General features: G+C 41.7%; 3 protein-coding genes across 7 annotated transcripts; 2 read left to right on the forward strand and 1 right to left on the reverse strand.

The window, feature by feature from the left end:
* Positions 1 to 22: 22 nt before the first annotated feature.
* LOC116209896 (RGS1-HXK1-interacting protein 1) lies at positions 23 to 3,394 on the reverse strand. 2 transcript variants are annotated; one of them, XR_004157350.1, is made up of 10 exons: positions 3,151 to 3,394; positions 2,828 to 2,894; positions 2,569 to 2,646; positions 2,396 to 2,448; positions 2,057 to 2,193; positions 1,912 to 1,976; positions 1,643 to 1,701; positions 1,386 to 1,549; positions 494 to 611; positions 23 to 359 (listed from the first exon to the last, which is right to left on the reverse strand). XR_004157350.1 is itself a non-coding variant. In XM_031543646.1 (8 exons), the coding sequence occupies exons 1-8, from the start codon at positions 3,358 to 3,360 to the stop codon at positions 1,460 to 1,462; spliced, it is 759 nt and encodes a 252-aa protein (XP_031399506.1). In that variant the 5' UTR covers positions 3,361 to 3,394; the 3' UTR covers positions 1,241 to 1,459. The 2 variants fall into 2 exon arrangements, 1 of the variants encoding a protein (XP_031399506.1); XM_031543646.1 differs by lacking the exons at positions 23 to 359; positions 494 to 611 and having other exon boundaries at positions 1,241 to 1,549.
* Positions 3,395 to 3,566: 172 nt separating this feature from the next.
* On the forward strand, positions 3,567 to 7,496 carry LOC116212060. 2 transcript variants are annotated; one of them, XM_031546645.1, is made up of 5 exons: positions 3,567 to 4,019; positions 4,124 to 4,317; positions 4,859 to 5,177; positions 6,480 to 6,656; positions 7,078 to 7,496. In XM_031546645.1, the coding sequence occupies exons 1-5, from the start codon at positions 3,921 to 3,923 to the stop codon at positions 7,138 to 7,140; spliced, it is 852 nt and encodes a 283-aa protein (XP_031402505.1). In that variant the 5' UTR covers positions 3,567 to 3,920; the 3' UTR covers positions 7,141 to 7,496. The 2 variants fall into 2 exon arrangements, with proteins under 2 accessions (XP_031402505.1, XP_031402506.1); XM_031546646.1 differs by having other exon boundaries at positions 3,568 to 4,019; positions 6,480 to 6,575.
* Positions 7,497 to 10,041: 2,545 nt separating this feature from the next.
* On the forward strand, positions 10,042 to 12,402 carry LOC116210622 (E3 ubiquitin-protein ligase SIRP1-like). 3 transcript variants are annotated; one of them, XM_031544566.1, is made up of 2 exons: positions 10,042 to 10,226; positions 10,924 to 12,402. In XM_031544566.1, exon 2 carries the CDS (start codon positions 10,963 to 10,965, stop codon positions 12,064 to 12,066), a length of 1,104 nt encoding a protein of 367 aa, XP_031400426.1. In that variant the 5' UTR covers positions 10,042 to 10,226; positions 10,924 to 10,962; the 3' UTR covers positions 12,067 to 12,402. The 3 variants fall into 3 exon arrangements, with proteins under 3 accessions (XP_031400426.1, XP_031400428.1, XP_031400427.1); XM_031544568.1 differs by lacking the exon at positions 10,042 to 10,226 and adding an exon at positions 10,284 to 10,514; XM_031544567.1 differs by lacking the exon at positions 10,042 to 10,226 and adding an exon at positions 10,549 to 10,810.
* The last annotated feature ends 26 nt before the right edge of the window (positions 12,403 to 12,428 follow it).

A 12,428-nucleotide genomic window follows, 5' to 3' on the forward strand; every position in this document is an offset into this window, starting at 1 on the left:
GATGTCAGTGTTCAGTACACAGTTTCACCGGAGAAAGATGATGAGCCCAATTCATTGAGAAAGAAAGCTGAAGCTCTAACTCAATATAGTCCAAACATAAGGAACAACAAACGGGAGATATATATGTACAAATGAAAATCCGGACAGCAGATAAGAAGGATCTCGTGGCTTAGCCGAAGTTGCCTCAGCTCGTGATTTTAGCACGCATCTCTTCCCGGAATCTCACGCGGGCTGTTCATCAACTCCCTCCAAAATGAAGTTACTGAGTTCCCACCAAAATGTTTGGCGACTTTAATCAATGCTTTCCGGATATTTTTCTTCTTGATCTTGTAGCAGTCAGGGATCTGATAAAGGTAATCCTATCCAGACAGATTATAGAGAAACCGATAGTTCAATATCAACAAATGTTCGATAACAAATTAGACATGATGTTTCCAAGAAGTTCAGTTCGAACATGGTCTAAAAAAATGGTCGGCAAGGCCATGTTTCATACCATTCTCGACTATGGCAGTCCTCTGGAGCAGATTCTTGCTCTACCTATCGTTCTTCATCAAATCAATGGTGATGTCCAACTATTTCACCGCATTTCTCTAGGCTCTAACAGACCGTGCCTGCAACAGTCAAGCAAGCGGCACGTGAAAACTATAATATGAATAGCCAACCAAAGCTAATCAAGAAATTGATACGACATTGCACATCTGTTCAATCCTTCCATGCTTTACACGCCACAATAAACTGTCAATTAGCAGCTGCTGAGCAACCGAGTGTATCTCAAGACAAATGGAGGTGCAGAGTATTGATTCGCCTCCATTTAGACCAAAGAGTGTTAAAAGGGAGTCATTTGACACGATCGGTCTTCCCTACGATGACTCCTTCAGCTCCCTTCTGGGGACTAAAGTTAATGATACCCATCTGCCAAGAAATTGATCCTCTCTTCAAATTCTGCTGCAACTAATAAAGAGGAATCCATGAGAAAGCAGTTCAGTGCTCTTAATCCTTCTGAACCCGAAACTGCTCGGGGGCAGGGAGACTTGTTGGGCCAGGGGATGATTAATCGAATCAGTTTCATCTTCCAGAAGGATACTCGCCGAAGAGGTTACCTTGATCTCCAGTTTACTTGGTTCCTCTTAGCGATGACATCTTTTTAGCCACCAGTGTGAGGCATAAACAGGGTCATTGAACTAAACTTTGTCAATATTAGCTTTTACTAGACTTACACATGGTTTTGTTGAAGAGAAGGGGGAAAAAAGAAGAAGAGCCCAATCCATTCGAAAAGCGTCCACCAGACAAAGGAAGCCTCAAAATCACATGTTAGACCAAAAAGTCTTAACCTCAAGAAAAGGTGAAGCTCCAACTCAATAGTCCAAGCATGGTAAGACGTTTACAAAGGAGAAAACTGGCGTTGAGGAGGAATGTCTCGGCCACCCTGAGATAATATAATCCCAAGGTGTTATACCAATCAAACAGCAACTCCTAGCTCAGAGATCTTCAGTATCCGTTTCTCAAGGGCAAGTCTCTGTCGCTTCAGATGTGACAACATGGAAGCAACCTGATAAAGGGGAAGTAGTAAGGAAAAAAGGATGCAAGATATATAAGTGGAAATTGGAACAGCAGAAAAGAACGTGCATATAGCTCAACTTGCCTCGGCACGTAGTTTCAGTGCATCTCTACCAGGAATCTCACGCAAGTCATCCATCAACTCTGTCCAAAATAAAGATACTAAGTTCACACCCAAACCATGACAAGCCTACTTAAGCAGTCTGGGATTTGACAAACTAAGTTTAGCCGGAGAACTATGGAGAAACCAATGGGGCATTAAAATTCCCAATGTAATGGCGAGGTTCCAATTCTCTGGCTAAAACCTTGAGGTTTAAAAACAAGATGCAAACTGACACGGAGTATGCATAGTACCTGCAGCTTGGGTTTCAACCTTGTAAGCTGATTTAGCAAGACGCTGGATTTGACTTCCTGCAGTCCTACAGTTATTCGGACAACAATTAGACAGGACGTTTCAAGGAGCTTCAATTGAACATCTTTCAAAGAAATGTAACTTTACGTGAGATCGGTGAGGCCTTGTTTCATGTCCTTCTCGGCAAGGGCGGTCCTCTCAAGCAGTTTCTTGCTCTCATTCTTCATCAAATCAACAGAGATGTCCAAATCTTTCACAGTTTTCTCAGCTCTATTAAACTGCGCCTGTGACAGTTAAGCAGCATAAGATGGGAGATTCATTGTGAGCTTGTAAGCGAATATCGACTTAGTAAACTCTATCCAGCACATGAAACCCAGGATGCATTTGCTCGAAAAGATGAGCAAGCTCTGATGAGTATTGAATCAAGAATACATGCTAACTGTCTCAATAAAGAAAAACTTCCATGAAAGAAATCAAGGAAGCTACCTCCTCACTCTGTAATCGGCCAATCGTTTGACGAAACAAAAACTTTCTTGGACCTGAAGAATCAGAGCATATAGCATTCAAAAGAATATTACAAGTATTCATTCACATCTTAAAAGAAAATCGCAAGAAATGGAAATGCCAAGAGAATAACAAACAAAAGCAATCACCCATACCCCGCAGGAGGAGGAGGCCAGCAGCGAGAGACAACCCGATAGCTGCACCCGGGTGTTCCCTCGTATTCTTGAGCTCGTCTGCAGATGAAATATAGCTCGATACAAGAATGAAAAGACTCGCTCATCTCCATAAAACAAACTAATGCACCGAGCCACGATCTAGAGAGCTATCTATCGCATCAAATTAACATAATGCATCCTATGCGGCTTAAAATTTACGAATCAGTGTGCGTCCGAACCAATGATCGCATAGTTTTACCTTTTACTTTACTGATAAAAGCATCCTCATAGGTATGGTACTGTGACTTCACATGTCCTGCGAAATCCTGCAAATGCGGAAAAAAATTTCGACTTGAAGCATATTCCATGAGCTAGAGAAAGTACTAACATCTTCCGCAAAGCACATTTGTTGTCCGTCATTGCCAATAGCTAAGCTAATCAGTAATCAAGAAATTGGCAGTACGAGCTCAAATGGAACGACCCTCACGGTGCAGATAAATCAACACAAAAAAGGAAGTCATCGATCATTAAGAATCTCATTGGGAGATGCAACTGGATGAAAAGGAGGGGAGGAAGGTAGACCTGAAGAGAGCGGAGTTGAGTGGAGGAGTTCTGCTGGAGACTGCGAGCAGATCGAATGGCGGAGTCCCTCGACTCCATGACCGTGCGTTGAACATCCTCCGCTATCTCCGCTATTGATTTGGTAGTACTGCTAAGAGCACTGCCGTCGGATTTTTCCTCCGGCGCCGGTGAAGCGGGAGTATCGGCCACGGAAGACGACGTTTCTGCCATTTTCTTCTTCGCTTGAAACTGAGGCCGCGACAGGAAAAATTTACATTTTTCTAATTTAAATAAATAAAATAAAGTTATAGAAAGGGCCGAGCCTGCGTATTATGGGCTGGTCCAGCCTCCCATTCTGGATTGGGCCCAGAGGCCCACAAGTCACTCATGGGTGAACGCGCACCGATTGCATACAAAGAAAATACGCCTCCCATTTTCAGTTCCCAAAAAAAAAAAAAAAAGCTAACCTGTGCAAAGCTATTTCCGCCATTTTTGCTCTTCAGTTTGGAGCTGTCTGAGGTTTCTTCTCCTCCTCCTCCTCCTCCTCCTCCTCCTCATCCTCATCCTCCTTCCAACTATCAATCAATTTCCCACGCCTCTGCTCTTCGAATGCAATCAATGAGCTCTCTCTCCTCTTCGTCCCTTCCTCCTCCCGAGCGCATCATAACCTTCAGATCACTTCTCTGAGCACGATCTGAAGTCACATCCTGCGGAGGAATCCATAGAAATATATGGGTGAATTAGAAGCTTATGAACGAGAGTTCAGGTGAAATAGGTGAAATAAGCGGCATATGATGCGTTGTTGCTGCTCGCTGGTAGATCGAATACAGCCTTGCCTCCGCGACTACGACAGGCTCCAGTCCTTCGCCGTTGTCCTCATCTACATCCAGGTGAGCTCGAATTCCCGATTGGAATTCATTGTCTATGGTTTTAGTGGCTCCCGCAATCTGTATAATCCCTCTTTTTGTAATTTGTGTTCCTCGGCTGCGTGTAGATTGCGTGCGCGTTGGTTGGATCGCTCGGGGCATTGTACAATGGGGTTCTGCTCATCAATTTGGCGATTGCGCTGTTCGCTCTGGTAGCTATTGAGAGTAGCAGCCAGAGCCTGGGGCGAACCTATGCGGTTCTTCTGCTCTGCGCCATCCTGCTCGACATCGCGTGGTTCATTTTTTTCAGCTATGAAATTTGGTGCGTTATTGGTATCCTGTTTCAATATTTTGCTGCTGCTTGTTCCATAGCTGAATTTACGAGACAATTTACTCTTAGGACCGTGCTATTATAGTAAGTTCAATTGGTTGTGTGTAAGATACTCATCTGTGGAAGAGTAGAAGCTACCAATTCATATAGTATCGTGGGAATCAGCACGGTGTTATAGCCTGCAGGGCCACAGAATGGTAGTATACAGATTGTTGAGTTGAAAGATAGTTTCAAGATGCCAATATAGAATGGCAGTTTCAGTAGGGATTTTCCTAGGCTTGCAAGTATGCCGTAGGGTTCTGCAATTTTGTAGGACTTGATAAGCATTGTGCAATGGGAATATAGCATAGTTAGAAGACTTCGAAACTTTGGTTTTGTGATGGTGATACTATAAATAGAAGATTCATTCTCTTTCCAGGAAATGTTAACAATATCTTGTGAATGGGATACTGTGCCTGTTAATGCTGGTAGTTATGCCGCACTTCCTTTCTAGCTGACACTCAATTACAAAGCTTTTCCTTTTCTGATGCAGGCATATTTCTTCAGCAGATTATGGATTATTCTTTATCTTCTCTGTGAAACTTACTCTGGCAATGCAAATCATTGGGTTTTCTGTGCGGCTGTCGTCGTCATTCTTATGGATTCAGATGTACAGGCTAGGAGTTTCCCATGTAGACACTGTACTTCCTCGAGAAGCAGATTTTGACTTGAGAAATAGCTTTTTGAGTCCAGCAACTCCTGCAGTTAGACAAACCTCGGATCCAGATGATGTTTTAGGGGGCTCCATTTATGATCCTGCCTATTATTCATCACTTTTTGAAGACAGTCTTGACAACGGATTTTCAAATAGGGTACACTACTAATTCTTGAATGAAATTCTTTTATTTACTTACTTCGTGGTGGTGTGAATATTTGGAACTTTGTTCAGTTGACATTGTTGTCTGGAACATTTAAGATTGTACATTTTATGTTTCAATCAATACTGACTACTTCCAATGGGACTTTCACTACTTTATTATCTCCTCCATCTTTAAACAGTACATTGACTACTTGGAAACATCCCTAGATGTTTGGCTGTAGCTGAAGGCTTATACTAATGGCTTGTCGGAACAGAATCTGGGACCGCTGCTAATGAGCTAGTTTTGGTTAGAGTGGATATCTGTTCTATGAGCTAGTGTTGGTTAGAGTAGATATCTGTTCTCGTCCTGTGGTATAAACTAACTTGCTAGTGCAATTCTTCTACATTTTGAATATGAGATGATATATATGTATGTATATAAAAGGTATTGCCATTTTACAATTATAAATTATATTTGCCTGGAGATCTTTTATATAAGATGAGTGTATGCTCCACCGTAAGAGTACCCTTTCTATCTTTTTTATTCCCTCTCCTTTTACAAATCATTTCAAGAGTCATCTGCACTTGTTGACATGCAGCTGTAGTCTTGATCCCACTTGAGAAAGAGGATTGTGATACATGATCACCCAGCTTTCGTAGTGCGATAAATTAGAATGTTTTGTGTGCTTGATAACTGTTGCAGGATGAGACCAATAGGTACATCGTTGGGTTCCAAGCTCATAGTTTAACATGTCATCTGAGTCCCTCGGCAGGACTAGAGGTTAACAGCGTGACTGTTTCCTGTAATTTCTTACTGGAAGAGTGTTAATGAAACCAGATTTCTGCACTTCCATAAGACCCATTGTTTGTCAAATTAGACTCCTCTTTTGATCTGCAACCTTCTGTCTTACTACAGTGTTTGTGCTCAAGGAAAGTCTCATTTTCACCTCTAACCTAGATATTACTTTCTTGATAAAGCTTCTCAGCATGTTCAACTTAAGAGGAAAATATGCACGTGCAGAAATTAGATACTTTCTTCTTCTTTCTTTTGAAGTATAGATTTTTATGATTTCTAGTTGACAAATGGTGAAGCATGGTGGTCAGTTCCGCATTAATTTTTTTAATTCCCTTCCTTGTGGTGGTATTACAACATGGCACAGTCATTTCATATGAATTGTGGTTGAAGGCTTAATTAGTGCGCGACCTTGATAATATTGAAACTTTTTCTTTTCGATGTGTCAACTCCTAGTTCTTACTTAATTTGAAAAACTCATTACAGCTGCTCCTCATGTCTGTTTGCATTGTTTATTCATAGAGTCGCACGAGTGGTACTGGTAATGACGGTCCTGTATCTGCTGCTGAAGCTCCTCGGATGAAGCTACCACATGGGAAATCCTTTCAAGCTTCTGATGTACGTAGATATATGCATACCTCTTCTTTGAAGCTAAAGGGACTTATGAAAACATACAAACCATTGAGGCTAACACCCAATGTATGTGAGACTTTGAACAAAACCCTTTTGGACCGTCCTATGTGCATGTAGGTGTTGAGTTACTATTGCATCATATCAGAGGATTTCAGTATCTGTTTTTTACTACTTTATTAAGTATTGGGTTTGTCTCTTTAACCTTCTTGGAGGAAGAAAGAAACATAGAAGACAGTAGAAGTTGGTGATATTAACACTTACTCTTACAAAAAGGGGAACTGCTAGGATGAAATGGAAGAAACAGAGTGGGAATCAGTACTAATAATGTCACAGTCATTGCGATTGTATTATCATTTCAGTTGTGTCAATCGACTTGATAACTGTGTTTTATGCATATTCTGGTTCCATCCGCATCTTTTTCATTGTTTGTACAGATTGCTTAGAACCCAAGGCACTTGTTGTTTCTAACTGATGTTCGCTTTTGCAGGTCGAGAGTCAGAAGAGCCCCTCCCGTACCGAGAGCGCAATAAGCACGCCTCGCACTGTTTAGATCAGGAAAGCTTGTCCTTTGCGGTATCTGTTCCTTGTTTTCTTTGGAGATACGATTCATTTGATTTGTTGTGGCCCAAGTTACTCGCTGAAATGGCTTTGTACAGATTAGTATTTTTTGGTCGTCTCTTCTATGATGAAAGATGCTGAGCGTTGCCAAGTGAATGTAGTTTTCTTTGGGGAGGTTACAGTGCAAAACTTGATTTGGCCGTTCTTCATCCGTTGAATCCTAGAAATAGTTCGGGTTTGTGGGACCTTACTGAGCATATGATCAGTTGCATACTTTCAGGTGTAGTGTTCATAATCATGGGTTGAGTGACATTGCTGAAAATAGTAGAAGTGGCATCTTTTTTGTCATTTCCCCGATTAGTATTTCCAGTCAATCACTGCTATGCACATGCTATGAGTTCCATGGAGGCCCGGCGATTTTATGCGTGCAGTGGCACTTCTGCTCCTTCGGGATCAAGTACAGCAATGGAGCTAGGAATAATATCTGAGGAGAGTGAAATGTTTATTTACTGAAAATGGAAAGGATTATAACCGTTTCTTCGTGAGAGTATCTGGTAAATTACTCTTGTTAAACATGAAGGGATCCTGCGGGCATGTGTACGTCTGCGTCGAACCGATCGATTAAAGCCCGCTTGATAATCCATCTGACATAAAAGCCCTGGCCCACCTTGTGGCCCAGTAAATTTCCCGCTTCTCATCATTGCGAATTTCCAAAGAGCACACGACTTTCTTTTACTCCTTACTTTCTCTTCCTTTTCCTTTTTTCTCGGGGTAATTTTTGACCGCATAAATTACACGTAAAGTCCGAATGCAGATATAGTCACGGGCGAGAAGGTGTAAACTTGACCGCAAGCACAATCATACCAATGGTATAGTACAAGATATCTTAGAAATAAAAGATGTTTTTATGATTACTTTTGGAATGTCAAGAGAAGTTAAAATATCGAGAAGTTTAATATATGGCAGTGAAAAGAAATTAAAGACGCAAACATAGGATTCCTTTATAATTTAATGTTTGGAAAATTATTAGGAAGGAAAAAAAAAAAATAGTGTGGATAGATGGATCGATAGAGAGATAGATACGTTGCCTTTATTCCTCGTATTCGATGATGGGTGATGGTCCAAGAAAGCAGAGAAAATGCAATAATTCATCAATAGAAAATCGGTGGAAAAGGGAACACCTAACAAACTTAAACAGCACACAGCACATTCTCGTTGTCAGACAGAGTGATTGTGAAGTAAAGCAGAGAAACACACTGCATGTGTACAAATGGCCCGAGCTTCTTCCACGGGCAGATGCTTCCTTTTTTTCGATGTTGGTTTATTATCCTTTCTCGAGCACATGACCTCTCGCACGTAACCCGTATCGTAATTAATCTGGTTACGTGTTCACATATGCGCCGGTCCCCTCATGAACAAGTCGATCGAGGGTATGTCATGAGTGAGGATATACATACGGGGCCTTCCCGTCTTTCTTACATGGCAATGAGATAACGGTTGCAAACTTATTTTTATACATCAATAAGAAAAGATTTAGTTGGAGGACAACGATGATTCCGATAATAATCGAGTTGCCACGTGTCATTTTGTTATTTGTCATTTCAAATTTCGGCGTCACAGCTCTCCCAATTTAGCATTCCTCCCTCCGCTCTCCATCTCCCTTATTTTTATTTTAGCATGCTTCTTTTGTTTTGATTAATTATTTATGGAAAGAAAGCATATAAAAGTTAGACAAGTTTGCTTAAGAATCTATGAATTAATTAATTTTAATAAATGATGATGCGAGGGTTCTCAGACTTTTAAGCCGATCCACGAATCACTTTTTGCCACGTCATACGCGTTTCTCCAAAGCACCATGATTTTACTTTTTTTTTAAATAATAATATAATTAAACCATTTTTTCCAGCCTATTCGAAGATTAAATATTCTTTTATTATAATATATATATATATATATATATGTAGCGATTTGCACATTAATCCAACTAAAAAAAAACAATTTGCACATTAAAAAGCAAAGCCAATTGGCGCGTGTTGGTTAGAAAATGTTCGAACCGAACCATTTGACAGCTAAAGACCGAACCATTTAACAGTCAAAAAATCGAACCATTTTGAATCGGTTATTTTGGTTTGGTTCTGTTCCCGAGTCATTTTTCGGTTTTATTTTAAAAATCCTAGTGTTGAAGAGAAGAGAATAAGAGTATTTTTTTTATAACACTTAAATGGTTCGGTTAGGTTAATCACAATTAGCCGATTGGAGATGGTTCGATAACTAACCGAACCATTTATGTCCTGTCGAACCGAACAAAAAATGAACTGGTTAGAAAAATGGTTCGGTTTGGATCGGTTTTGGTTCATTTTGAACGGCCCTAGCCAATTGTGCCATTATAAAAACTAAGCTAAATTATAACATCCGCTCCTTGTGTTATCATATACAAATAGTCCCCTATAATATATATCGTGAAATCACCACAGTAAACTACATGCTTTTGAATTTCCCCGACATAGTGACTGATTCTGGATCTAAGTGAGTAAAAATTAGCACAAACCCATCTCTTACTTCTGTCGCTATTGCATTAATTATATACGAAAGATACGTACATTTGATAAATGATAATTTTCATTTTTAATTCTTCGACGAGAATTCTAAAGTCTCATTCCGATTAAAGTCTCGTGCAATTTGATGTCGAAATTTCCCTCGGATGAATGCTCAGCAATGAAAACCGACGGAGGATCAAAACCCGAATTACCTATCTAAGAGTGCCGGTGATATCATAGAAGTAAAAAGTTGGGGGACTACTTATAAGAAGCATAGTAACTTAGGTCTCATATGCAAAATTTTCACATAAAAAAAGGAATCAGAACGAGAAATATTAAGAAAGAAAAGGACGGGGGTTGAAAATGAGGAGAGAGAAAGAGGCCGCGGTTGGTGTTCGTCCTCTGTAAAGAATCTTAAGCCATTACTGTCTCTCTCTCTCTCTCTCTCTCTCTCTCTCTCTCGTTCATCCGCCATTGCTTTTCAGTTGCAGCTCGAAAGGGAGAAGACCCAGAAGGGATCGTTGGACCAGATTTCGTGGAGGTATTGATCTCTCTCTTGCTCTTGATTTTCTATTGATATTCAGTCACCTGTGCTTGGAATGATCAAAGACTTTGGTCCGAATGTTGTGTGCCGGGTCAACTTTGTCCTTCCTTTCTGATTGTTTCACGGCGTCGACATCTTAGCTGCATAGATTTTTTCAAAACATGTGGGCTCACAATTTTCTCAGTTCCAGATCCTTCTGTTTCCTTTAAAAAAAAATGGAATTTTTATTGTGACTGCTGGAATTCATTTAAGGCTGTCAGCAGGTGAAGTTAATGCCATTTTGAGGTTGGATTTTCCTGTGAACCTTATCTCTTGTTCTTTGTTTCGGTTCTGGTTGGTCAGATTAATCTCGTGTATTTTATACCCCTGTTTGATGTTCATCTCCTTATTAATGTCATCCACCTGTTCTTGGATTTTCATTTCTTTTTCTTTATGGGATGATAAGTGTTCTTCATGCGTTCAAGCTCTTGAGCTGATCGGTAACATTTTCCTGATCTCCAGCAGTCCCAACTTACCATGTGATATGGTTGCTGAGCATTGATTTTGTGCTTTTTGTTGTATATGCGTCTTAAGCTTTGATGGTTAGCTCTTTGAAAACTCAAGTTTGATTTTTTTTTCTTGAATGATCCAAAACAAGGCAGTTCTTAGTTTTCTTGACTCATTAGTGTTTGTCTTATTGCCTCATTTACGACAGAAACCGAGCCGGTGAGGAAAGGCAGGGGGAGAAGCAAGGATGGACGAAACCGTGCCCACACGATATTGGTGCCACATGTGCTCCCAAGTGGTGAATCCTGTAATTGAAGCCGAGATCAAATGCCCATATTGTCAAGACGGGTTTGTCGAGGAGATGAGCAGCACCGCCAGGGATGCTCAGGAGGCTGATAGCGAGTTCGGGTCTGATCGGGCCCTCTCACTGTGGGCTCCAATCCTGCTCGGCATGATGGGGAACCCGCAGCGCAGGAGAAGGATCAGAAGATTGAGGTTTGATGATGAGGATGATGATGAGAACGACGATATGCGGTCCCGTTATGGGGGAGACGATACAGAATTTGACCGCGAAATCGCATCCATGATTCGACGGAGGAGGAGGAGTTCAGCCACGATCTTGCAGCTGCTGCAGGGCATACGAGCCGGAATGGCATCAGAGTTGGAAAATCCCGATGCAGATCGAGACCGGGATAGGGAAGGGGATCGGGATAGAGATCGGTTGCTGCTCATCAATCCATTTAATCAGACCATCATCCTTCAGGGCAGTGGTTCGTCCTATGACTCGACTGACAACTCAAATCTCGTGGGCTCGCTTGGTGATTATTTTATCGGGCCTGGCTTGGACTTGCTGTTGCAGCACTTAGCAGAGAATGACCCTAATCGGTATGGGACTCCACCGGCCCGGAAGGAGGCAATCGAGGCATTGCCCACTGTGGCCGTGAAGGAGACATCTCAGTGTTCTGTATGCTTAGATGACTTAGAGATGGGGACCGAGGCAAAGGAAATGCCTTGCAAGCACAAATTTCATGGCAAGTGTATCCTCCCTTGGCTCGAACTCCATAGCTCCTGCCCTGTCTGCAGGTTCCAGCTGCCTGCAGACGAGACCAAGCTCGAGTCATCTGATGGGAATAGGAATGGCAATAGGGAGAGCGAGAGGGAGAGTGGCGTTGGTCTTGAAACCAGCAATGCAACGGCAGACAGCAGGAACGGAGGCGGTGGGAGGAGGTTCACGATCCCGTGGCCTTTCACGGGGCTGTTCTCATCCTCTTCATCCGGGGGAGGGAACTCAACCACATCCTCCTCATCGGCCAACGCCCGTGGCAGTTCTTCCCCGACAGATGACAACTGAGTGACGGTTTTCTTTTCTTTTCCTTTGAACTAGCTTTCCGCACGCCGTGCGATTTTCCCCTCGTGTTTGGTCAAATGTGATGGGCTGCGCTTCCCATGTACATAGAACTACCTATGTTTAGTGAGTTTCAGAGTCTCCAGTGAACAAAGCGAATTGCAAATTCGATCCCATTCTGTCGGTGATTGTACATTCTATCAAATTCGAGCTAGAATGAATACTTGCTGGTTGCTGCAGCATTTACAGGTTGAGAATCATGAATTCCAAATTATGCTTAGGATGTCAGGAGCCATTGGTTCTTTCATGTCTCGGAATACAACATCATGAAACAGTGTTTGATTCCCTATCTCAGCATGGGCTAATTA

The sequence above is a fragment of the Punica granatum genome, chromosome 6 (assembly GCF_007655135.1).
Source record: "Punica granatum isolate Tunisia-2019 chromosome 6, ASM765513v2, whole genome shotgun sequence".
Classification (NCBI taxonomy): Eukaryota; Viridiplantae; Streptophyta; class Magnoliopsida; order Myrtales; family Lythraceae; genus Punica; species Punica granatum.